Source organism: Falco naumanni, chromosome 5, assembly GCF_017639655.2.
Source record: "Falco naumanni isolate bFalNau1 chromosome 5, bFalNau1.pat, whole genome shotgun sequence".
NCBI lineage: Eukaryota > Metazoa > Chordata > Aves > Falconiformes > Falconidae > Falco > Falco naumanni.
In genome coordinates, this window is record NC_054058.1 from 51,968,615 (window position 1) to 51,995,013 (window position 26,399).

Genomic DNA, 26,399 nt, shown 5'->3' on the forward strand with positions numbered 1-26,399 from the left:
AACTGCAGGTGGAGGCTGAGGTGGGGGTGGTGGACACAGTCTACCGACTGCGGCGAAAAGCTCTTTGCAGCTGTAGATAAAGTGGCGATTTGTGCTGTTGGGATGCTTGAAAAGGTCCGTGCCCCCAAGCAGGTGTGTAGAAGCAAGACTGGCTTACAATTTAGGCAATAAATTATTAATTAACTGTGATCAGTTTGTTTAAATTACTTTCCTCTTCAGGACTCTCTCTTCTTCGAAATTACGTTTTTCAGCACGTCTTCCGTCAGCCTCCAACGCCGTGGTCTTAACCGTATCCCTGCCTGCTTGAGGTAACGAATTTGTCAAGACTGCCACCTCCCTCCTTGGCTCGGCCTCACTCGCCCAGCTGCACTAGATGGTCACAGCTGCTGGACATGCCTCTGAGTGCTGCTCTTCCTGCTGGAGGCTTGGCCTCAAGGAACGGACATCTCTGAGCCTCCCTCTCCCTGGTGAACACCCTCACCGAGCCCCTCAAGCCTTGACCTTAGTATGTGCCCTCGCTCTTCAAAGCGCCGTGCTCTTTCCTGAGCCCACGTGCCGATCGATCAGTGAATTTAGTAAACGCAGAGCCAGGAACACCACCCGGACAGTACCAGGATAGGAGCGATCCTTTCCCCCCTTGGATTTTACCACCCAGCCAAACCAACCCAAATTTAACAAAGCTTCTTCGCACGTCACCGAGCAGCCAGCCAGCCACCTTGAAGGACAGGGCAGCACGGCTTGTGCCTGCGTTACTCTGCAGCGACACCTCATCAAAGTAAGTGGGGTTAACTCTGGAAAGTGAAGCGACGCCTGGCAGACAGCTCCCCCAGGCTCCCCGGGCCGGCAGGCTCGCACATGCTAATGCCAACGGGCTATTTTGTTGCAGTGCGTGCAGGACACAGCCTGGCTGGTTTGAGCTGTGCCCTTTCGGTCCACAGAGCAGGTTGTAGAACACACGCTGAGCCCCACAGCTCTTGGCAGGAGGAGCCAGTACCTGGAGTCACCAAGGCAGCGCTTGCAGTAAATGGACATACCCCTACACCCATTTGTTTTGTTTTGGGGCTCTTGGTTTTTTTAAGCCTAGAGCATCTGCAAACAGGCAAGGCAGGGTGAAGACACACCAAGTGAATACAAACACGATGTGCAGGAGTGGGAGCCCAGACAACACAGAACAAGATTAAATATGCAAATGCATAGAAGTCATAGCAATAACATTGCTTTCTGAATTAAACCACTTGAGCCATAATCATTTAAGACCAAACACGGACTACTGCCAGCTTAGTGAAAAGAATTTATTAGAAACTGTTAAGCACTACACAAAACTAGTTTTTAGAGTATTTTTTTCAGTAGATGGCACTCCAGCCTTTTGCTACAAACACCGTATTGTGGACTTTGGACAGCCACTGTGCTCGTAAGAGACATCTTCAGGATGAGACATTCAAGCAGCATGCACAGTGAGACAGTGGAAGGAGTGCAAGGAAAACCCTCTTGATTTGCATAAGTTCACAGAAGGTATACAGTTTCGTAACTGTTTTCCTCAAGGCCATTTGGATCAAATGAATTACCAATATCCTAGAGGTCCCAAGGGGGCTTGGCCTCCCCATCGCTTTGCCTTCAGTGCTAGCGCACGTTGGGACTTTCAGTACAAGGAGTTTCAATAAATAGAAATATAGCTTTCATACTATTTTAACAAAAACTTGACTACGAGGTTAAAGTACAGGCCTTCTGGGGCAGTCGCCCCCACAGAGACCTTACTGCTTTTTGGGGAAAATAAGGAGGACAGTCTATGTTATTAAGGCAATTCATTTTTTTAATTCAACATAGAAATTGTAACAAACTGCATATTTTCTGGTAAGTTCTGAAGTAAAAAAATCAAGTTACTGTTCACATGCTACTCTATCCGATATTCTTCATTATGTTTTGAAATACAGTGGAGCATCACTATAGTCACTGCCCCAACAATGTGGCAGCAAGTGACAGCTTATCTTCCAGCCAGGAGCTGCAAAACAAAAGATTAATGACCCCTCCCCTCCCACCTTCCCAGTTTAAATCCCCCATTGTTCCTTCCCGCCCAATTTCTGCCTCTCCTCTAAAAGGGGAAAAAAACCCACAAAACATTTAGCTGGCTCCTGAAAGGAGCTTTATAGCAAGGCTCAACTGTATAGAGTAAAAAGATATAAAAAGTCATTAAAATTCAGAGAAGGAAAATGTAATAAAAATAAGTACGCATGGCCTGATAGACATAGCAATTCGCTACAACGTTTTTGAAAAAGTGCTAACCAATTTTAGCTTAAAATAGTTCAAGAGATCATACAAATGGCTACCACAGTGTAAAACTGAGTATTTACTTTGAAAAATCTAAAACCTGGCTTGAGTGTAGAAAATGTATTATATCTGTTTCTAATTTACATAGTCTTTTTATTTAGGCACACAAAAATAAATATAGACAGTCCAATGCTTCATTAAGTCTGAAGAAGGTTTAGTTAAACAAAGTGAGCATTTGTGACAAACACCACATTTTTTTTTTTTTTTTTTTTTTTTTACACATAACATCTGTATATATAATCATGTGTGTGTACAGGGGTGTACATCCCTGATTTCATCCACAAGCTTCTGCAAAAGTTACTTACAGGGTAAGACTGTTTTCTGCCAAGACCAGTTAATCTGAGAACTACTGGCTAGGAAGAGGTAATCGCTCAGAAAACTCGACTGACACTTCCTGTCAGAATGGTTTATTCATGCTTTTGGGCCAGGAGATTTTGGGCTGGAGCAGAAGCCAGGCTCAGCCAACACCAAAGGTTGTTACTGCACGGCAGACCTGGAGGAGGAGTGCTTAAATTTTAACAGCACTGAGAGTAAAGGAACAAAAATATCTCTGTGTCTGAGCAAGGCTCCTTTTCCATTCACCTCTGGAAGGATCCCAAGCTGTTCTTTCCGTAAGGAGCCTGTACTTCCAGTAACCCTCTGTGCTGCAACCTCAGCGCTGTCCTAGTACATTCACTGACCCCACATCTCATTTTAAAATGCTTGTGGTACCTCTACTAACCTCTCCACATAGAAGTGCTCAGGGAAGCAGAAAAGCTTTTGTACGTGACTTCAGACTGCACACATTCAGTGACACCAGCCTGATGCTCCACGCTCCAGTCCCTAGTTAATGAAGTACTATGCAGCTAAGACTGGCACAACTGGTGGTCTCTGATCAACTGGGAGCCTACCAACCAATTCCAGCTTCCTTGATTTTACTTGAAGAATAAACTAGTTCATGTTTCTGAAGATCCAGCTCTAGCCTCTAACTCCATACTAGCTAAGGCAGGGTTAGACATGAACTGAGGTTGTCGGTGTGTGGTGATTGAGGGCTTTCAGCACATAAAAATTATTCAAGTTCATCCCACTATCTTGAAACAAATTGAAAAACGTCACAAACAAACCCGAGCAGCATAATTTTTATTTGGTGTTACAACAGATGTGCAGCACCCGTGGTTCTGAGCACTGCATTTTACTGTTTGTTTTTCTTTTTAAAATCTAAACAGTTCTTCTGTTCAGACAAGTCCATGTGCTTTTTTTATATACACATTGTGACCCCTGCATTCAGCCTGTCCAGTTAACGCTAGAAATACTTGTCAATGCAATACTTTATCTTTGCTATAATTAGGGAGAAATCAAAAGAAAAAAAATTAATCTGGCTGATTACATGTACTGTACATACCTGTTCCAAAACCAACGTACTCAGAACTTTCTAATGTAACGCACTCTGTTATTCAAGTCAAAATGCTGTACATCTAAGTATCCACACAATCATACATTCCTAATGATTCTTCTTTACACCTTTATTTTTTTTAGACATCTGTTTTTAAAAAGGAATAAAGAAGTTGCCCTGTAGATCTATATTTCTTTAGAACAAAACATTATATACTACATTGAAAAATAATTTTATTAAACTCAGATTCAAATCACTGTCACGTACAATTTTCACTTAACTGGTCATGTTGAAATTGCACTTTGAAGATAGAATAAAATTAAAAACTGAAAACATATTCTACTTCTTTTCACAGGAGACTGCCTCTTCAGGATTTTTCTTCCGTGAATGTTTGTATTTGTCTACATACGCTTTCACTAGATTTGCCACTTTTGCAGAATTAACTTCTCCACTCTTGCTATGACAAACCTACAGCAATTTTAAAGAAAAAAAAAGTGTTTGAAACATTTCTGTTGATTTGCCACTGTTTCACATTATTTATTTATTTTGCCAACACCCCAGGTTTCTCCATCTCGGGCAGAACAACTTTGGAAACTCCTAGCACTTCCCAATTGCTTACCAAATACTTCTGAATTCCCATTCAACTCTTTCAACAATGAGTTATGTTCTGAGGAGCTAAGAAGTCTCTTGTGGATGGATAAAGTTTTTTTATTTGTCCTGTTCCCCATTCCCAGCAGCTTCCAGTTGTTCCCACAAGATCAAGGAATCCACCCCAAACCCTACCGCAACTGCAATGTACGCATTTGAGATTACTAGATCAACTTACTTTATCTACAGCTTTCCGCACAATTTCTTTATATTCTTCCTTAGTGATGTCTTTATTTTGGTAGAAAGGTTTAATAGCCAGTTTGACCTCCTGTGCTGCTTTTTCTTGAATTAACAGTTTCTGATGAAAAAAAAAGCAAACAAGTGTTATTTTTCACTGTCTGCATATGTATCTTAATCAATCATAAATTAAAACTTTACAGAAAAAAGTCACTACAAAGACTAGAAAACAATACTCCCCTCACATTTCAGCTCTCATGAGAGCTGTCTGTGTTTTTACTAACAACTGAATGCTGTCCCACAGCAATTAAAGCAATATTCATCAGTGCTGCTTTAAAGACTACATTAAAAAAAAGTCAGCTTGCTGGTATGTCCTACAGCCGCCACGGAAGTATCACATACACATTGGTATCAACTATATTACACAGAAGGTGTACTGCCACAGTTTGCTATTTTTTAGTATATTGCATTTTATACATATATAAAATGTATAAAAACTTTATATGTATTTTATATAAAAACATATGATAGTATATATAAATACACTTTGAACTTGCCTGGTCCTTCTTTGAGCTATCTGCACTGGCTTCCACTGTTACACTTGCTTTGTTTTCTCCCAATTTTACAGCTGCATTACAGCTCTTGACGTGACTTGATGACGTTGCATTACCCGAACTTGGTCCCTGAACTGTCCCCACACTTCCCAGGACTGCTGTTGAGGCAGGCAGGGCTGGAGCACTCATATTATTACTTACATGAGCAGCATTTGGAATACCCTGTTTTAAAAAGTTATCAGCAGTTAATACATTATCCTTCAGTATGACAGCGTGCCTTTCTAGAAGTCTCAGCAACTATAGAAAGAGCATGAACACCACATTCTTTGGTTCATTAGCTAATCTCCACGCTGGCAGTTATTATGGAAGGTACACACATTATATCAGATCTACTCAAAGGAGAAAAAAACCCACCCCCAAACCATAAAGCTTGAAAAGTAAAGCATCCTCCATGTCATCACTGTGGCTGCCAGATTCCTTCTCTGATCCCACTAACAAAGTAAACAAAGCACCCTGCTAATAGGCAGGGAGGGTGTTAGCACAAGGGGAAGGAAAGCGATGGCTGCAGAACACCTCTCTTTGTCGCGGGAGTGTATAGGAAGACCTGTTTTGTAAATCAGATTAACATTTTTTTTACAAATCAGCGCCCAAGCAGACATGCATGAAGTTATTTTTAAACCACACTTGCATTCCTGCATCATAACAATATTGCTCTGAAAACATTATTTTCATGTTTCTTATCAGAAAATGTGAACTTGTGAATAAATTTCAAATGCAAACACACCTAAAAGTCTACTCAAGGCTAGAGGTGAAATGCTGGTTGAAGCACCAGGATCTGTTCTTCAGGAAAAGCCACGTTCTGTACATTTCCAACCACCACCAAAAGACCGCAGACACTATTGATACTTTGGAATTGCGAAATTAAGTAGCTCTCAGACCCCAGATAGAGGTCATTTTTAGCAAAAGCCAAGAACGCATCCTCCCGGCATGTTTCTGGCAGGCTACCCTAAATGCTACTTTTTTTTGCAGGCCATCACCATTACTTTTTTCACATCTACATTTATCCAGATGGAAAATAATGAAACAGGAATTTGAATGTCTTGGAAATGACACTGATACTAAGCTGTTATAATCAGCATGCTAACCCTTGCCAATGCGCTCTCTTCCTTTCAATAGGAAGGACAGGTGGGGTTCTGCAGTATTCTGTCATTTCTGTTGTGCTGCCACCAAGGACTTGTTCAATGAAAGCTCAAAGAAAACGCAGCAGTAGCCCCAAAAAGCAGCTCCACAAAAGCAAGTAAGAAAACCAAATACACCAGGGGCTTTACTAATATGTAACTGTATTTTTCAGCAATACACAGACTTCATAGGAACGTATTTACTGCTGCACTAGATACTGTACTTTACATAGGTTTTGTATCCCGTGTTCTGACTTTTTAGAGGTTAAACCCACTGACTTCCCAATTGCAAAAATATTTTATTAGACAGTAGGCATTAATCAAATCAGCAAGCAATCTACCAGCATTTTACTTCCAATAGTACCTTACTGTTTTACCTTGCAGAGTATTCATATGGCCTGTAACCCCCCCCACAGTACCTAACTCCTTTTGTTCTAAGTTAATGAACATGAATGTGTAACAGCAGCTGAAAGTGAAAAGAATCTAGGCCATTTATCACTTCAAATATTTAGAGATGATGCAAGAAAACAGTGTTAAAAATCATTGATGTTCTAGAACATCACTTTTTCAACCTGGAATGCAAGGGAAAGGTTTTTAGGTTAGAGCAGGCAGCCTGCAACAGAAGAAAAGCACAGACCTCACTCAACCCCTAAAGAGCCCTTTCCGCCTCACAGAATGCAGTCTTACAGCTCCTTGCCGGATCATGCATCCTCCTGGAAGTTGTTCCTATTCCTTTTCCTGATATAAAAGCTCTTAATATTAACAGCTGGCTACAGGAGGAGCTTACGTACACAAAGATTATTTTAAAATATCATAAAACGCACAAAAAGATGGTCTGACCTGCCCCAAGCACAGCAAGTCTTTTTGAAACTGGAGAAATAAAGTGGGAGTTAGGTCTCAAACAGGGCATGCAAAAACAGGAAAATCAGGCGAGGAGGAAGTAAAACACACCAAAGAAAGCTTGGAAATTATTAACAAAAAGGCTCAAAAGATTACACAGAATAGAAAAAATGTGTGTGTGTGTGGGAAAGCGGTAAGATAGTGACAGCTGGAGAATGGAAGTATGGAACAAACAGGTGCCATGAAGTACTTGATAATTTTCCTCTGCTGATAACACCCCATGGGATGAGAACTGCAACAAGGACATTTAGGTCACTTCGTACACACTGCTGAAAGGGAATTCAAGCAATTCCTAATGCTTAAAAATCAGTTTTGAAGGGGAAAACTTAGTTTTGGGAACAGGGCACTTCTAAGGAGAAAAATGTAATGGACAATATTGATAATTTTTCAGTGTTCCATTACCAGCTGGAACACCTTGTGACCACAAAAACCCAGTTATGGTATTGTGTATTATTACTTAAAAGCTATAGCCCCAGAACAACCCATATCGTCATGGATACTTCCACTCTAAATTTGGTGTGGCGTGGAAGACGACAGGCAAGAGAGAAAGAAACTGCAAGTATATATATTTATCAAGACGATGGTATTCAGTGTAAGAGACCCTTAACTGATGTTACATCAATACTGCTCTTGCCACGGCTTCTGATAAAGCATACCTGCAATTGTTTTCCATCTTGCTGTGAAGCAATGTAGCTGACTTGTTGAGATGGTGGGGGTGGAGGTGGAGGCGGAGGTAATCCCTGAGACAAATTTGTGGGAGCAGCTACCTGTATGAGAGGCACTCCAGTAGGGAGATGCATGGGCATCGGAGGGTGGATGTTGAAAGGATTTTGTGGCATATTCATCATGGGAGGATGGACACCCACTGGATACGGAAAGATATTCATAGGTTGGTGCTGTGCATTCACTTGTGGCATTACATTCATTTGTTGCTGCTGCATCATATTTTTTGGTAACTGAGAACCATTACTTTGCTGGTTGCCTTGGTCTTTGAGGTTTGGATCTATCAAAAGAAAAAGACGACAATATATTAAGTAGAAGATCCTTACTTCATAAAGCAGAAGTGGATCCACGCGTCTAAACCCTTCATGGACTATCAAAAAGCTTTCTATAATCAGAATATTTTAAAGCTATTGCATTACATTATTACACAGCACTCATCGCCAGACAGGTCATGGAGCCAAATGCTAGTTTCTGAGTTTAAGTAGTTCAGGTTACTATGGAAGCCTGCATTTTGAATTCCTATTTTCTTTACTTGTTCCCATAGCACAGCTAATAAATTATTTCATCACAATGAAACAGTAACTTTCCACCAAAGAACAGGAAGGCAACGTAACTTATCCAGCTTCTGCAACTGCAGAAGGTTAGTCGTGCATTATCACATATACAATTCTCTGCTCCCCTTTGCCTGATTCACACATACTCATTGGAACATTTCTGTTAATTATAGAAATACTCTGCTGTTTTTTTTCCCCACTGAATATTAAAATCACCCTCAACCAATTTCACCAATGTTCATATTTGGAAAGAGTTGTTCAACAACCCTGTAACGGTACAACAGGTAAAGCCTAAAAGTAAAAATAACTTCTTGGGGTGGCACTTCAAAAAAATTACTTCAATATCTCATCCTATCGTCAATAGAAGCCAAAAAGTTAAAATCCGGATACAAGCAAAAGTCAAGAAACTCATTCTGAGAAATAGCTGATGGGTTATAGTTCAGATGTCCTCCCTTAGAATTCCTTTCTTGAACAACCCTGTCACCTAATTCACAGTGATTGGTATTTAAACCCTTACGATTCACCCCAAATAACCTTTTATAAGATGACGGGATAACAGAATGACTGAGGTTGGAAGGGACCTACCAAGATGGCCTAGTCCAAACCCCCTGCTCAAGCAGGGTCAGCAAAAGCAGGTTGCCCAGGAGGACCATGTGGCCCGGGACCATGTCATGGTGCCAACCTAGCCCATTTTATCCAGTTTTGAGAGATCGTTGTACTATTCTCAGCTGAATTCAGGTTCCAAAAGTAAATATAACAGCATGATTGCTCCTCAACAATGTGAAATAAAGCCTGCAAACACCACCATACTTTCAGTTAAAGGCTTGATAAATTTTGCCTGCAGCAGACTGAAGGTTGACAAAGTTGCCTCAAAAGACACTGATGCAGTTGTCTTTGAAAAAAGGGAGAAAACTGCTGGCATATAAGATGAAAATGGACAAAAATGAAAGACAGAACAAGGAGACAATGGGAAAGTACAAATGTGGTTGACTTCAGAACTGGATCTAATAGTTTTTAAATACAATTCGTGTCTGTCTTATAAGATTATTAATGTTTCAGGGCATTAATAGTCTGTATGACTTCTTAGCTACTCAGAATCAATCTCATCCATAGTTAACTCACTTTCTACCAAAAAGCTTACTTCTGTTAGGGCAGTTACCTTTTAGATATAAAATACTCAAAAAATATTAGACTTCTATTGAGGCACTAGAAGAATTTTAATGAAGTACAGTAAAAGTACCAATGTTGCATTTATGAATCTCCCTAGATTTTTTTTTTTTAAGATTTAAAGAGGAAAATTCTTCTTTAGAAGCAAGATAAATGTCAACATAGTGATTTGTCATCTCTAGAATCTACCATGTGTCTTCACAGGCAAATGCAAGTCTCCTTGAAAAAAAAAATAAATTCCTTTTAAAAGGTGTGCAGATGCTAAAGAGTATATGCTTTCTCTTCAGCCGAACAGATTCACTTGACTAACACTTTTCAGACGCACAGTCCTTAAACCCTAACTTTGACTTCAAGCAAAACCAAAGAGCCATCAAAGCATAAGAAATTCCCAAACTCCACACTTAAACCCCTCCATATTCCAAAAAGAGTATGGATTCACCCCAAAAATTATTTTGAAGAACTAATCAGATTGAAGTAGGACAATGTGACTAGGATTTTACTCAGCTACTGCAGCCGTGACTAAGCTATTTATGTTTCAAAACTACAAATACCTTGTTCATGTGTCTCCTCTTCTTGTCTCATTCCCCATCCAGACTGTGGGCTTGAGGAATTGCGTCCCCTCCTTGAATAATAATTCTGCACATCAGCAGGTAAAGTCTTTCTTACAGCCCAGCTGGATGCAGATGTCCACCCAGATCTGTCAGCAGGTGTATCAAAAGAATAATCTTGTTCATTCTTACGCTTGTATGGCTGATGTTCTGGGAACCTGGAAGTTTCATTCCCAGAACCATCTGAGTTCCCTGAGAGAGGTTTTCTATTTTGCCAGTGATTTTCACTCTGGTCTCTGTACATGAAACCACCTCTTCCACGCCCACCTCGGCCACGCTGACCTCTCCCTCGATTCGGAATCCAACCCGAACCAAAGTTTTTATTCCAAGAGTGTCCTGAATTATCATGCCTGCTGTCTTCCCAATGTGGTTTCTCTCTCTCTCTGATCCTGACTTCAGGAACGGAGTTTATCCTGTCCATTACCCAGTCTGGACAATCATTCCTGCGTTTCTCTGAAGAACACTGTTCATCATTGTTTTTTTCTGTATTGTCCTTTTCTTTTTTAAAACTTTCATTCTGTTTCTCTGGATCACTTCTTCTGTATCGATCATTTCCTCTGGGACTCCTCCAGCTGTCACTAGCCCACCTCTCTTTCCATCGAGGTGAATGGCTGTCCCTCTCATTTCTAGAGAACGAAGAACCTTTATTTCTTGTCCTAGATCGTGATCTTGACCTAGATCGTGACCGTGACCTAGACCACCTCCTACTTCTTCTTTCTCTGTCACGATCTCTTCTTTGACTATCTCTATCACTGCTTCGAGATCTAGATTTTTGCCTTGGAGATGAATCCTTAGTTCTTGACTGAGAAGATGATCTCCTGCTTTCCCTGACAGTTTCCCTTTTGGGAGATCGAGATGGTGTTTTTTTCTCATCTTTGAGCGTGTCTCTCTTCGGAGAACGAGATAAGGATCTCCTTCCCTCCCTCACAGTTTCCTTTCTGGGTGATCGTAAGCTCCTGTCTCTGGCCATCTCCCTTTTAGGGGACGGTGACTGAGATTTCCTGCCCTCTCTCCTAGAAGGAGACCAAGTTGTCGACGGAGAGTGAAACCTAGATCTTCTAGTTCGAGTCTTTTTCTCTTTTTTGAGTTCTGACTGGCACTCTCTTTCTTGAAGAATAGTTTCACCTTTTTCATCAGAAAGTCCTGTAACTGGTGTACAGTTTCCCACATCACACTGTAAGTTCACTTCTCCTTGCTCTGTACTTTCAACTGGTGGTAACTGCTCAATCTGAGGCTCACTATGATCATTGCAAAATGAGTCGCAATCCATCGGTATCATTTCATTGTTATCTTCACCAAAACATTTATGCTCAGCATTCACCTGGGGTGACACTGAAGTTCTACCCTCTTCACTTTTTGGCATGGTGTTCTCGTTTAAAGATTGTTCTGATGTACTGTCCGTAGAAATACTGTGTATTAACGCATCTGGTTCTTCATCTTGAACAGTGTTTAAGTTTTGAATATTTGTACTTGCACAGTCTACTACTGTTTTTTCTTCAGCCTCAGAATCATCTACTTCTATGGCTTCTGGATGCTCAGGCAATTCACTTCTGGGGCTTTCTAATGGCTGATCTTTTACCATAGTTTCTGGATATTCCAACGATTCACTTTCTAGACCAGGTTGATCTATTTTTGTCAAAGTTTCTACATTCTCCATTAATTCATTTTGAGGACTACACAATGTCTGATCTACTTTTTCAAAAGTTGTGCGGTCACATACTTCATCTTTGGGACTAGCTACTGTTTCAATTTGTTCAACAGTATTTTCACAGATGTCCTGACCCTTAAGTTCCACATTTTTTTCAGTAACACCTTTGGCTTCAAATTCCTGACTTTCACCTCCTAAAGTTAGGCTTGGAGGTTCTTGGACAGGAAAACTTACATCTGCATTGCCTAGAGCATCTTCATCTTTGTCACATTCTCCTCTAGTTTCCTCAATTTCTACATGTTCGCTACAGCTTTCCAATCCATTAGCAGATTCTGTTCCTGTGTTATTCTTTTGTGAAAGGCTCGTGTTATTGCTTTCGTTATCTGACTGATGGTCTTTATCTAATGTTAGAACTGCTTCAGACTCAGCAACGTCATCATCTTCCACTGAATCACTGGGCGATTTTTCAGAACGTGCAGAACTTCTCAGTTTCTTTTTAACCACAGGTGTTTGTTGTTTAAGGGTTCTTTTAGACTTCCGTTTTGGAGGAGCCTTCTCTGATTCTGAAGACTTATTCAGAGATAGGTTATTGCCATCAGGGGCACCACATACAGAACTGCTTGATCGCGGTGAGCTCCGAGATTGACCCAGAGTCTCATTTTTGCTGTTTCGTGCAGATCTCCTTCTAGGAGTAGTATTAACTGATTTCCTTCTAGTTCCTCTAGCGCCCGATGAACCAGAAGCTTGCTTTTTCTCTTCTCCTTCTTGGGTACACGCAACCACGTATCCTTTGCCTAAAGATTCTTAATAAAAGCAAAACACATTAAAGTTTGATAACAACCATTTATCCAAACACATTTAAGAACGTTAAGATGACCTTCTCCCATTTAACAGATATCCTCAAATAAAGCAACTTAAAATTTAGTATAAAATGCTGCTAAACATAATTTTTTAAATGCAGACTTTCTTTTTTTAAAAAAAGAACAGCATCAAGCTAACAAGTGACTCATTTGACATCTGAACACACATTTTGGCAGCACAGATATGGCTACCTGGACAGTAATGGCATTCACAATTAAACTGCTATTGACATTGCTCTTCAAAGACAGTCAGCATTTAAGCTGTTAGAAAACAAATAAGTTAACCACACAACATTGCTAACATATAGCAGTTCCTGCCATTCTATAATGCAGGTCTACTGGCAGTGAAGCCTCAATACTACAGAAGTGAACCTCAATACTACAGAAAGTGACATTTTTGAACAGCCATCAGTGGATGACCACACGGGAATCAGGTGATCAGAAGCAGCAATGACAGCATACTTCTCTACAAAATCGAATTTCAGACAGTGCAAACTCATTCACCAGTTATAAGACAGATGCTGCATGTTCCATGGCAAGCTGGACTTAAAGATTGTCACAATGCAGGAACCCAACCCACGGTGCCTGCAGCATCTAAGAAACTGAACAAGGACTGCAAGTTTTGGGGCAGCCTAGGATACATCAAAAACCTGAAGCTATAAGAAGAATGACACTAATTCATACATAGCAGCACAGGAGTTCTTGTGTTGATACTGCATTAATTTATTTCATGCTAGCCACAATTTGACAAAGTTTTTGTAGGGAAGCCAAGGATTATATTCGCTACAAAGGGAACAGACTGTACTCTTGATACCTATGAAAGCTTATGAAGGACAACTCAGGAATTAAAGATTAATGATAATGAAGTAAACATACTTGAATGCAATGCTCACTTCAGACTAAAGTAATTTCTTGAGTTGTCCATTAATTTGTTTCATACTTTGTGTAGATTTCAGAAAGCATAAAAAAATGGGGTGTTTAAATAAATTCTTTTTACAGCTTCAATTTCATACACGAATAGTGGAAACTTGCTAAGAAAGATTAGTTGCTACGGATTTAACAATGGTTTTATCATATCACACTTAACACTCGATTCGAACTCTCTGTGCGGTGTTATTATTTCCCATGCTTTTACTGCACTAAAATATGTGTTTAATGTATTCTCAAACAAATCATATGAAAGTAAGATATGAATAAGACAAGTAACAGCACAAAAGCCTCTTTCTACCACTTGCTGCTTTGTTAGCAGAATGAGATACTATTAAGTGTAAACATATAATCTGATAACCTTAGAGAACTAACTCTGCAAGCACCTTGCTAGCCTTAAAAAAAGCCAGAACAGAGCACAGAACTATAATCACATCCTCTGACCACTTTTGTAAACACACAATTATTTGCTTGAACATGAAAAAGATGTAGATGTGGTGTTTGGGTGTCCACTGAGCAAATTACCACTTAAGATAATGAAAACCAACAGTATCAGTTATAGAAGGTACCACATATTTAACAGAAAACATCGTGCACGGTGAAGAACTTCCGAAGAAGTTTTAGGTGACTAGCACTACTTAAGGTATCTACTGTTAACAGTCGCACCAATAATTGTGTTAGAAAGTGACTTCACAGTGCTTAATCAGCAGTTACTCAACCATATGTGGCTGTCCCAGACTACCTACGTCTTCAAACCTATTACAATAGCCAGAAAACCAAGTCAGATGCTACACATCATTACAGATTTTTAATATCCATGATGATTTTCCTCAAGGGGGAAGAAATCACTTTCCAATTAAAAAAATAAATAAATCAGGATACCTGTGGAATGTGGAAATCCTGGCAGAATTAAAAGGCAAGTTATTTTTGTACAACTTTCAAAGTCTATTTGCAAAACACAAACCCCTTTTTAGCATTCTTTACTACTTGTAAAATTTTAACAGACAAGCTTCACAAGCTTTGGATTTGAACCAAATACAAGGCATTTCAGCTCACTGAATCTTTATTTTAAAATATTTTAATGCCAGCCTAAATCATAATAGTACTGTTAGGTTCACTAATGCATTTTCAGGTCAAATTAGTAAAAAGACTGTTTAATGGTAAGAGAATCTAAAAAAACTGCAGCAGCTACAGGGAAGATTCAGGCAGTACAGTTACATGACTGTCACTGATATTCGTATGCCTCCTTGCACAACTCTGGAAGCAACTGTCAACTACTACTCTGATAGAAAACTAGGTGTGGGCAGACGACAAAAAGATTGTAAAAAAAATTACAATGCTTATGTTACCATCTTTCAGGCACAGTTTAGAAAGAATCACAAGACCTAGTCTGCTTTTTCCCCCCCCTTTTTTTGTATGCATTTATTATCACTATTTTTTTTTATCTTCCTCCTGTTCTCCACCTTTGCATAAAGCCCCAGTGTCCCATTTCCCCCATCTTCTGCCTTTTCCTTCATTTCCCATATTTCCTGTAAGAGAAGGCCTTGCTCACTTCTTTATAGATATTTGCCCTGCATCTCTTAACAGTATTCAGGTTAGGTTTCTCCTTGCTTTTGTCCTAACTTTTTGTTATGCATGTCTGTCTTTTCCCCAGTTGCTATATAAAAACTGAATGGGGAAGGAATACTCAATCAACAGAATGTAATCAAAAACCTCAAGGGACATCTTCATCTCAAACATCCCCTAGTTTCACTAGGAAATTCCAAGACACTGTGTCTTACTTTCTGCATGCTCCTTATCAGCAGGAAGTCTTTAAGTCAAACTGAAGATGACTTAAAACTTCAGTGTCAACATACTACAGTGTTTTAAGATTCAATCTTGATGACCGTCTTCAACTTTGTCTACAGTGTAAGCAATATATTACGTTCGACATCTGAACTTTAGTTCAGGTGTAGCAAGAACATATGGAAACATACAAAAATAACTTCAGAATTTATTTGCTGTGTCTTCTTAGCTTGATGATTTCACATTGCAAAGTCACACCTTTAAGTGATTACGTGGAATACTTATAAGTATCAAAGTTCTAATCAAGCAACATATGAGAAAATTTGGTTCTACATATAAATTTTAAAACAACAATATCTGGAAAAAATAATTTCCTTTTCTTTCCCTGCTAAAGAAACTCAAAAACTGCAGTTTCTCCCCAAAAACAGTGTTAAGGGATTTAGCTGCATGTTCTGCCTTAGGAGTCCACAATGTCATCAATATTTGTAGATCAGTTGCTGATACTATGAACAGCAGTTGCGCACATGTTCTAAATAGTCTAATGTTGAAAAATAATCTGAGGTTTATTTAAATATTCTTCACTTTTCTGAGGAGATTTTTTTTTAAATGCTTCTGGTGCATGCTAACAAAGAAGCCTGAATGTTAGAAATGTGAGTTAGAATGTAGAAAGGTGAGGGGAAGTCAAGAGATATGAGCTAGCATGTATACTCATGGCTACCAGAAGCAGAAATGGTTAAGGATCAGTTAAATTGCACTGCCAAATACCAGAGGCCTGAGGAAGCAACCTATCCATTTTTCACTGGGGAATGTGGAGGTGAAATACGTGTCATCAACAAGAATGAGGAATATGAATGAATAAAGCATCTTTTCCACAATCTTTCTACTGCTTAACTCTTCCCAGCAATTCACTTCCTCACAATTTTTGTAAGCCAAGAGACCCAAATGGTTATCAACTCTTTGCCTACTAGTCAAGTGAAAGTAGAGTAATTCCCAATTCAAGAAGGTATTAACTCTAGCCTTAAAAAAAAGCATTCCTTTGTTTTCACTTCTTTGAACTTGTGCAGCCTGCTGGAAGGGAAACTACACTCTTGCTGAGTATGGAGAGGCTGTTAAAGTAACTGGAGGAAGGTCATTCCTTCCACGTCTTGTCTTCTGCTGAATTCCTGCTGGATCCTGGAGCTTGAGCACTTCTGCAAACTTTTGCCCTGTAGAGCCTACAGGCATACTGAAAGAGATCAATTTTTTTGTTTCCTGACTACTCTTCCGCGGTCAGGAAACAGTTTGTTTCTCATACTGCACAATACAGCACTGAACTATGTCAAGCCATTCATAATGTATCAAAATGAGACTTATCCTTGAACAACAGGAAAAGAAGCTGTAACATGAAAGAAAGTGTTGAATTTAGAAATGGAATTAAGTTAAATAAAATATTATTTTGATCTTCAAGTGAAGAACAGTTATGCTGGTTTAGGGTGGCTGGTTCATCTTCTATATTCTCATTTCAGAACAGCTGTGTTTGAAATAGTACCAAAGTGCATCGAAACAGATTTATTTTCTGTTACCTGTTACTATATACTCCACTTGGATTTCAAAGAATCATATTTTAACAATATTCCACATGAGCTATAAATAAAACTTACAAAAAAAAAGTTTACCAAAGTTTTCCAAAGGCCTGATATTTATTGGAAGCGTTGTCCCTGCCACTGTGGCAGAAGTGAGAAGAAAGGTCTCAGCTTCAGCTCCATAAGACATTAAAGGAATTCTGGAAAAGCAAAAGCATTACCATCAGTTATTTCAGCTGTTTGTAGCGAGCTTTGGAAACAATGCACAAACCCAAAACATTAGGCCACCATGACACAACCTTATCACAGTTTGAGAGAAAGGCAAAGTTGACAACGAACAAAACTTGTCTTCTCACATTTAATTTCAGGCTTGTATTATTGCCTAGCTGGTAAAACAGTTTGAACAAGGTATGTTATGTTAAAGCAATAAACATTTAGCTTTCTTCAAAGCCAAACATAGCACTGTAACAAACAATCTAGTCCACATTTGTAGACTATACTGCTGGAATACTGATTTACTACTTCAGCAGAAGAATAATCTTTTCTGCAGAAAAATGATAAATTGTCTACACAGCAATTTAGTAAAGGCTTCTTTCCTTTTAACGAACTAAATATATACTTATTCAGACTCGCTCAGCAAACCCTGGGTGAAACCAAGAGTTTAGTTATAGATCTACAATTTCAATTTACCACCGAGTAGGAATAAAATCTTCCATAAGGAAAAGTACATGTAAAAAACTTAAAATTTATTATTTAAATCCTAGGTACAACTTTTAATTATAGTTAAAAATCTCTTTACTTGCTCTTTTGTCTTTAGCCTTTGTATACATACCTAGAGTACAGAGGTATGTATTGAAATTAAGATTACAGACAGAAACAAGTTCTTACTGTGTTATTTTAAAACCAGTTATTTTTTATGCTTCTGCTTTATATTCATGAAAACATCCTTAGGGTATGTTTTAACATGCATCTGCTCTCTGACAAAAACCATAAATATTTTATGCTGTTTTGTTTGATAGAACCCCTCTTAACTCTTTCTAGATGCACTTGTCTGTAAACAATTGCAGAAAGTGTTAGAACCAACCTGTGGAGAAGGGGGTTCAAGGTGGAAAATCGGAATCTGACTGATGTTAAAGCAAACAATCTGATTTCTAGTGATAGAAATTATTTAAAGAGCACATTGAACTAACTTCCAAATAGAATATATATTTGAAGTCACGTTTCTGTGAAAAAGTGACATTTGATGCACAAGTCATGGAGTTACTAAGCTTGTCTCAAGTACCAAAAAACCATGAAGATATACAGAAAAGAATCTATTGTCATAAGAACAGCCTGCAGCAAATACACAAAAATTTAACAAGTTACATGCGAACACTATTTACTTTTATGATGAAATGGTAGTTTTATGAGCAAACAATATTCTATCCAAAAAGCAATTTGAATTAATTGAATTCCAAACCTGAAGTATTTTATTAAGATCCTTTGCACTATGAACCCAAAGCACATACCTTTCAACTCTAGGAATCACAGATGAACAGGACAATTCCAATTCCTGTCTCTTCTGTCTGATCACTGTATTGACCTCCATGAATTGTGTACTGAAATACAAATTTCATATGAAAAGTTAAAAAGAATAACTTTGTACTATGGCAATTTTGTATTTCGGTATTGTTTCTATCAATGACTTTTTTTCAAAAAAAAATTAACTGTATTACAACTTTCAGCAGTCATGATGAAACAATGCACGGTTACTGTTTAAAGGGAAGAAGCAGTCACAGTAAATATAACACAAGTCCTAAATAAACGAGGCAGGCAGAATGGAAAACAGGAGGTTAGATGTGTCTTCTGGGGAGTTGAAAGATGAAGAAACTTTGCATCCTTGACAAATTAATAATCTTGCATGCAGACTGCTGAAAACATTCAGACACAATGATTTTTTTATTAGGCCATATTATCCAAATAATGTTTTTCTAGACTGTTCTTTTTATTCCATTTTCTCAACCAAAAAAACCACCCTTTTTTTGTTTTTATTACAGCCATTCTGAAGTATTAGGCTCATTAAGCAAAATTGCTTCATGTATGTTTAAAGTATGCCTCCTGGAGTTTGGAGTCAAGAAAGAACAACAGAAAAAGATTGTTTCTGATATGAAACAGAATATTTACTGTTAACTGTTCTGCTAACTCCTGTTGTAGGTCTAACCTCTTCCTACCCAAGGCTTCAATTCAGCAAGGAGTTTAAATATGAGCTAAAAATAAAACTTATTAACTCCTATTAAATCAGTGAGATTAAAAACACACACTACAGTAATTTAGTGCTGAACACATGACAAAAATTGGGGTGTGCCCTTAAAAATACTAATACAAAAATTTGTTTAAACCTTTAACTGCTCTTCATTAATGACTATAAACCCAGCCAAACTTCAAAATACTTTGAGGCAGAATATAAAGATAGAAACAGAAGGAACTACAGCATCTACAATAAAGCAACCCATCAGTTTATATTAAGCATTAGTATATACTAACCAGTCATTTCTACAGCTAAAAAAGGATTCTTCATTGCTACCACCAGCCAGAAGCATGCTGAAGAAATTAGTTCTGAAGCACTCATTCCAGCAGGTCTCTCTTCCGGGCTACAAAACAAATAATTAAATAATTCTGAATTAAAGACATCCAAAATAAAACAATTAACATTTAATACATGAAGATGCACCAATGTGCATCTAATGTAAATAGCTGGGATTCTCCTTTGCCTTCAGGTAGGATTAAAAAATTGAAGACTGATTGGCACATGTGTTTACTCGGCCCTCACATAAAGGCACACTACTCAGTCCACTTCATATTTCAACAAACACACCGCCTTCTATTTCAATTGTTAACAGTGTCTAGCCACCCGCTGTATGCTAGTATATTGCCTTTTCCACCGTGTGCAGTGAACTCTGTTGCTGTGTACTGGGCTGGCTGCCGGGGCGGGGTGTGTGTGTGTGTGTGTGTAAGATCTAAACAATGAACCTCCAGACACTCTTCCCAGACTACCAGACTGACACACTCATCTACACTGACCCATTTTTGCCACTTATATCCTTTCACCTAAAGGGTTTATGCCACCTCAAATCTGACTAAAACATTCCTGTTCATTCCCCATGGCTGGTATTTTAAGATGAGAACTTACAGAGTCTTTCCGTCATTTTCTTTTGTATACTATCTATATGTATTTACTCTGATGAAAAATAAACTTCATAATGGTTGACAATATATAGATATGTGTCAAGTATGCAGCCATTATCCATATGCTCCACCAAACCTGGGCAGAGAGCTGCTTTTGATGGGAACATGCCCTATTTAATCAGTGGGCACATTCAAAGTTTCTCCTAAAAAGCTGTTCAGTTTTATTTTTAAAATACCGTAATTCTGAACATTAAGATTCTTTCTCCATCTACAAAAGCTATCCAGATGTTCCACAAATATCCTTATGAATTGGTTGTTAGTAAATCAGTGCTTTCTTTTAAATTCTTCTGAACTTTATTGGAAAATTGAGTCCTGTACCTCCTCCTGAATGTTTTTAATGTCTCTACTTCTGGTTTTGCACTTTTTTTTTTTTTTACAACATGTACCATTTGAGACATTAATGCTATTAAATAGTGCACCATAAATCAGTGAAACTAGATATGAAAGCATTCACCAAGCTTGAGGTCAAACTAGAGGTTTATCTATCATTAAGCTCTATCCTTCCAGTTCAAAACTTCCTCAATTCCACGGAAAATACCTTTAACCTTATGTGGTAACAGAACCAAAATTTCTGAATACCTGACTCGGAAGGGAAGGCTGGAGCCAAAGACAGCCTTGAGAAATATGGTGTATAAGCACTCAAACAAAAGTGACAACTTGGGCCACCAGCAACTGAAAAGACACAGGATGTAGTATGTGTCCATATACTACATGAAGCAAGGCAGCAGGCAAGAGAGGAACCTGAAGACAGTTTTTCCTCCAAATGTTTAAACTTTAGGTAAGAGAGAAGGATGAATAATGACGATGACACTTACACTTCAGAATGAAATTTATGGCCTAAAACTATTTCATGCAAACACATTTACGTGTATGACTATAAGAAAGAAAGCGCTGACCACAAACTTGTCTCCCAGAGACAAAAGTATTTTTGAAAGAAGGGAAGGCAGAAATCAAACAAAAGAGCCTTTATAGCTCCTTATAAATTCCGCATATTATAAGCCTATGTTACAGGCTAAAATTTATGAACTAAACAAGAAACCTGGAAACACAAAGATTATTGGGAGTAATCTCCCATTAAAAAAGAACAACTTGATGCAAGCTGTAATATCCATGGCTTATTCATACAACAAATTGCTTGGCTGATTATAACGATGTATTTTCATGAAAATAATGAAGACCTTCATATAATAGTACTTGGCTAACAGCTTGTAGCTGATATAATCTTTTGGTGAAGAAACATGAAAACAGAGTAGATACAGTACCTTATAATGTAAAATTCTAATCTAAACAAAAATATTTACCACCACAAAATGTCGTTTAATCTGAGAGAGAAGCTAATATAACTGAGCACTATATTCTAGTTACTTCCTTCAAGACAAAGAGAGACAAAGTAACAGTCTGGATTATACTAAAATTAACAAAGAGAAGTTAATCTTAAAAATAAGCAGAAAGGTAGTTTTAAAAATGCTTACGTGAAAAAAATGCTTACATATGTTTCATTCTCAAAACCAACCTTGTTTATCTTCACAGACAAAGCTTTCTTGTTTCGTTTGTCATACAAAATATTACCTGTATTGAATAAGAAAAAAACCACTTTGATCTTAACTTTAGTAGCATATTAGTTTTTAATTGTTTGTCAATATCATTAATGCAATGAAAGGTTAGTGAAAATGTCTCTCTCAAGTGTATTTACAATGTGTTTACATACAACCTGAGTAAAATTAAAATGCATGCACCTTCACAATAGCAGTTTTCACCTCTTCAGGTATTTGCTTAGTTTTATATGTTATGAACATACCTATTGAACAGTATCTATTAAACAAGCCTCTCAAAACAGCAGCCCCAAATACAACTAAGTGTGTCTTGTGTCTGAACTCTCACCAAAAAGCTTCCTGTAAATAAAAGCCAGTCATTAGCTGTGCACTGACTCTGATGCAGAGAATGACTTCAGGCTAAAACCAAATCCATTTCATTTGTGACTTGAAATTGAAGTGAAGAGGCAGTCTTTCTAGTAAAATAAGAATAGTAGTTTCACATACTGCTATTTTTCTCTGAACTTCCACGCTTCTATATTCCTTGCTATTTGGTTTTCATATGCAAATGTAAGCAATTAAAAAAAAAAATACTGGCTCACCAAGAAAAATTCTAGAGTTCCTTAATAAAAAACTGGAATTCTAGCAAATGGAGGACAAATACCAACTTACTGTATTTTTTCTTCACAACTTTGCTTAATTTTGTTGTTAACGGCCCTCTGTCTGGACATACAGCTCTTCTGCAAGATTAAGAAAAGATATAAAAGTTATGTCTGGACATATTTAAGTTAAGAGTATACACATCAAACAAAAACAGGTCTTATTTTAAGGAATTTTTATTTTGCACGCGTAAGTAACTTCTGACCACCACTAAAACTGAATTTGCAGCATGTGTATCATCTTCCATATACTAAAAGCCACAGTGCTTCAAAAAGCTTACAGATGTAAAAAAAAAAAAAAAAAAAGAAATCAATTTACACAATTTGGGTAAATCTGAATGCTTGATTTCATGGCAACATATGAAAGGTATTATAACCTGCTTCCATAAATACTTTCAAGAATATCAAAGTCAATGGTGATTCAGAACAGTGAAGCATAAAGATCAATTTATCTTACTCATTTTCTATTAAGAGCTAAAAAAGGTAATTTACTTCCAGTTATCTTTTCTGTAGCGAGTATGTTTCAAATTCAGTCTGGAGAACTCTGTATATATTGTATATTCCATTAAACACTGACTTCAGATTATCACAATTTAGTGAAATTTGTCTGAGCTTCCTCTCATACAATGCAGCAAATGTGACAAGATAAAGTTTCTCAAAACAGGAACAGTATTTTCGCAGTTCCATCTCAAACCCACTAGAATAAAATCAGTTCTTGACTACAACTGTGTTTTATAGTAAAATAGGAACACTACCAATGTTTATGATAACATGCAAGGAAGGGGATGTCTGTTTAGATAACCAAAGAAAAGCTTTATATTGTTACAATATGATCTATCCATAAAATCTGAATTCAAATTAGTAAGAAATTGCTTGAATTGCTTGAAAAATGCAAATTTCACAGAGCAAGATGCAAGAAATATGCTGTTCCTTACTTCTCACTTGCTGTTGTAAGTATTCAAGTGGTAATTACATCAGCGTTAACAGTAAAGCTAAACTGCCACTGACAAAAAAGTTTTTTAGAATAAACTTGATTTTAAAGATTTTTCCAGGGTGTACACTTAAAAACAGTTTTTATATTTTTATATTTATATAAAATATATTTGATATTTATATAGTTTTAATATTCCATTAGAACAATGGACAACCAACCTCATAAAGCTTCTCATTTTCACATGGCTATATTTTCCTTTGCTGCAGGCACAGTTTTCCTCCTCTTCCTTCCTCCTCAGTTGTTTTTTAATCTGAACCTGTATTGAAAAATAAAGTCAATCCAATCTAGAGTCTCAATACATACGGGCTTTAAATTTGTTCAGGCTCTTATGGTCTACAGAGAAAATAAATTCAGAAGGCCTTGAAACTGTTTCAAATAATTACTTTAATGTCACAGTTTGAAGATTTGATTTTTTTTTCATTTGTTTTTCATGAAATGGAAAACCCCCCACCTCGATGTGTATATTGGCTATACCAAAGACGCATACTAATTCCACAAGACCAAAAATCCCTGAACATTCAGACTGCCATGGCAAGTACCTCAAACCTACGCACCATCTTCCACTGAGAATTTGGAAGCCACATTTTTTTTTAGACTAAATTGGTTGATCTGAATACACAAGGTTTAGCTTGGGAAAATGCTTGACTACCACTCAATTTCAAACACTTCCTCATAATTAAAAACACCTCATTTTCCTCCAGAGTAAAATAACTCAAGGATTTGATGTAACTTTCCCGCCCCCCATCCATCTTCAAAATTCTAAGCAAGCAATACAATTTTTACAACCTACTATGAAGTTACCTCAATGGCTACATTGCAATTGTTTGTGTTAGATATCTTGTATTTCCTCATTCTAGAATCTTGGCTTTACATGTAACTCCTCAAGCTATTAGCATCATAATTATGAACATCACACAGGAATAATGCCAGTCTCCTGTTAATGCCACTGCAAGTACTGACCACTGTGTCAGCATTTCTAATGGTACACATTCCACCTACCCCTACTGCTCCAGCGGCTGCTTTGCAGAGCAGGGCCCTTGTTCTCTGCCCACCTGTTTACACTGCAGTTCTACAAAGAAACTTTCAAACGGTATCACAATACAGCCTTCACACTCTTCCAAATGAAATCTTCGGTTTACCCAGTTTCAGCTACAACTTCCTTGATTCTTTAGAAATAAAGAAGGTAAAATATGCTAGCATAGTTTTCTATGAGAAGGAAGTATCTGTGGCTGGTCAGTGTGTTTCCTTTGCAGGTGACTACCTGGGCCTCTAGAAGCACAAGAAACCGATACTGGGAACCTGTTCTCTAAACATCACAAAATGCAAACCCGACAGCTTCAGAATTACTTTTAACCATAATTTCACCAAAGAATTTCAAAATTGGATACAGAATTATCAGCATCTTTCTACATACATTTTCAAGATCGTTTATCAGAATCAAGTTTTATTTTCCTATTTCATAAACTACTCTCCACAGCAGTATTATTCAGAAAAACTGAAAAAAAAATTTCAGAAATTTACATTGAACAAAGCTTAACATTAACTAATTCCTCTTGCCTTCATGTGTTTTTGTCTGTGAATTAAGAGGCTGTTAACACACAAGATTCACCTTAGCTAAAATAAAATAAAACGCAAGATTGCATGCTAATTGATATAACACTTGTTTACAAAATCTAGTTAAAAACCACCATACTTCTGTTCTTGGATTTATTAGGAACATTCAAAGATAGTATAAAGTAGCAATAGTAGCTTTATCATTATTATTATTACTGCAAACGCTTGCTTTGAAAAAATAATTAAGAATAGTTCCTAGCTTCAAATATGTAATAGAAGCATCAAAGCAACAATTATTTTGTTAGGAAAGATTCATATGTCTGTGGTCATTAATAAAAGGCTGCAGCATAACTTGGGCATTCCTACAACTTAAGTTATTTAAGAAAATAAGTCTGGAACTTACCTTTATCTGCTCTTCTAATGCATCAAGCCTGCATACTGCTTGAAATGGTCTGCGATCAATAGGACATGAAGCCTGTGTCTGAAAAATTATTTTTCTTGTTACAAAATCTGTAGTAAGTTAGGAGCAGTCTTCTATACTTTTATTTGCTACTACAGTAGCTTACAGAAACACACAAAATTACAACTTGTCCACAATAAGAATGTAATTGCACACATTATCCACATATTCAGTATTTTGTTTCATGTAAGTAGATTTCTTCTTAGGGGAAAATCTAAAGGAAACAAGAATGTAACTCTGAAGTTGTGTTCAAACAAATAAAAGCATTTTGCACCACATTAGCTACCTTTTTTAAATCCCTGTTAGGTAACTGATTTTATACCAACATGAAAATGTTCTTTTCATTTCTTGTTCTTCTAATGTTTTATTTCTTAATGTTGTTCTCAACAAAAAGTGTGTTGGGTCATGCCCACAAAACACAAAACTGGTAAGAACAACAGGAAACAGGGTAATACCTTCCTTCATCTTGCATATGTATTTGACTATATATTTTTTTTTGCAGCTAGCAGAGAGAACAGATTCCTATGTGTAAGACAACTACAGTTTTACAAATCACTTTGCAAGAAAATGGAATTGAAGATTACTTTATGCTCAGTTTGATGGAAATACAGATTTATTGTTTTTTCCCCAATCACCTAAATGCATTCTTACTGAGGCTGCACTAAGTCAGATAACATTTTATTGTTCTGTGCATGTGTGTTATCAACCATAGAAGAGGGAAACTTCAACTGAAGCTACACCCAACTGGATCATGTAGTGTTAACTTTCATGGAAATCCCTATTAGATATTAATTTTTGCTGTTAGAGAACTATTTATTAGTTTTAATTCCAGATATGTGTTGGTGGGGGTGGGGTGTTGGTGGTTTTTTTTGTTTGTTTGGTTTGGTTTTTTGTCATCGTTCCCCTGCCTCCCCTTCATTCCATTGGCCTTCAGAGGCTCAGTTCAGAACTCTTCCAAAAGAAAGAAAAAAGTCCCCACACTCAGCC

At 37.6% G+C, this 26,399-nt stretch overlaps 1 protein-coding gene across 4 annotated transcripts in view; it reads right to left on the bottom strand.

Moving 5' to 3' along the window:
• Nucleotides 1-1,278: 1,278 nt before the first annotated feature.
• Nucleotides 1,279-26,399, bottom strand: part of SCAF11 (SR-related CTD associated factor 11) — a 50,402-nt gene continuing 25,281 nt past the window's right edge. For 2 of the 4 annotated variants that reach the window (XM_040594535.1, XM_040594536.1), the window contains exons 4-15: nt 25,356-25,433; nt 23,557-23,654; nt 22,418-22,485; nt 21,703-21,782; nt 19,512-19,618; nt 18,497-18,586; nt 17,082-17,188; nt 10,150-12,657; nt 7,811-8,157; nt 5,080-5,298; nt 4,524-4,643; nt 1,279-4,165 (exon numbers count right to left, since the gene is read on the bottom strand). In XM_040594535.1, the coding sequence (XP_040450469.1) occupies nt 4,037-4,165; nt 4,524-4,643; nt 5,080-5,298; nt 7,811-8,157; nt 10,150-12,657; nt 17,082-17,188; nt 18,497-18,586; nt 19,512-19,618; nt 21,703-21,782; nt 22,418-22,485; nt 23,557-23,654; nt 25,356-25,433 (3,951 nt within the window). In that variant the 3' untranslated portion in view covers nt 1,279-4,036. The remainder of the gene's footprint in view (nt 4,166-4,523; nt 4,644-5,079; nt 5,299-7,810; nt 8,158-10,149; nt 12,658-17,081; nt 17,189-18,496; nt 18,587-19,511; nt 19,619-21,702; nt 21,783-22,417; nt 22,486-23,556; nt 23,655-25,355; nt 25,434-26,399) is intronic. The other 2 variants (XM_040594537.1, XM_040594538.1) reach the window with 2 other exon arrangements.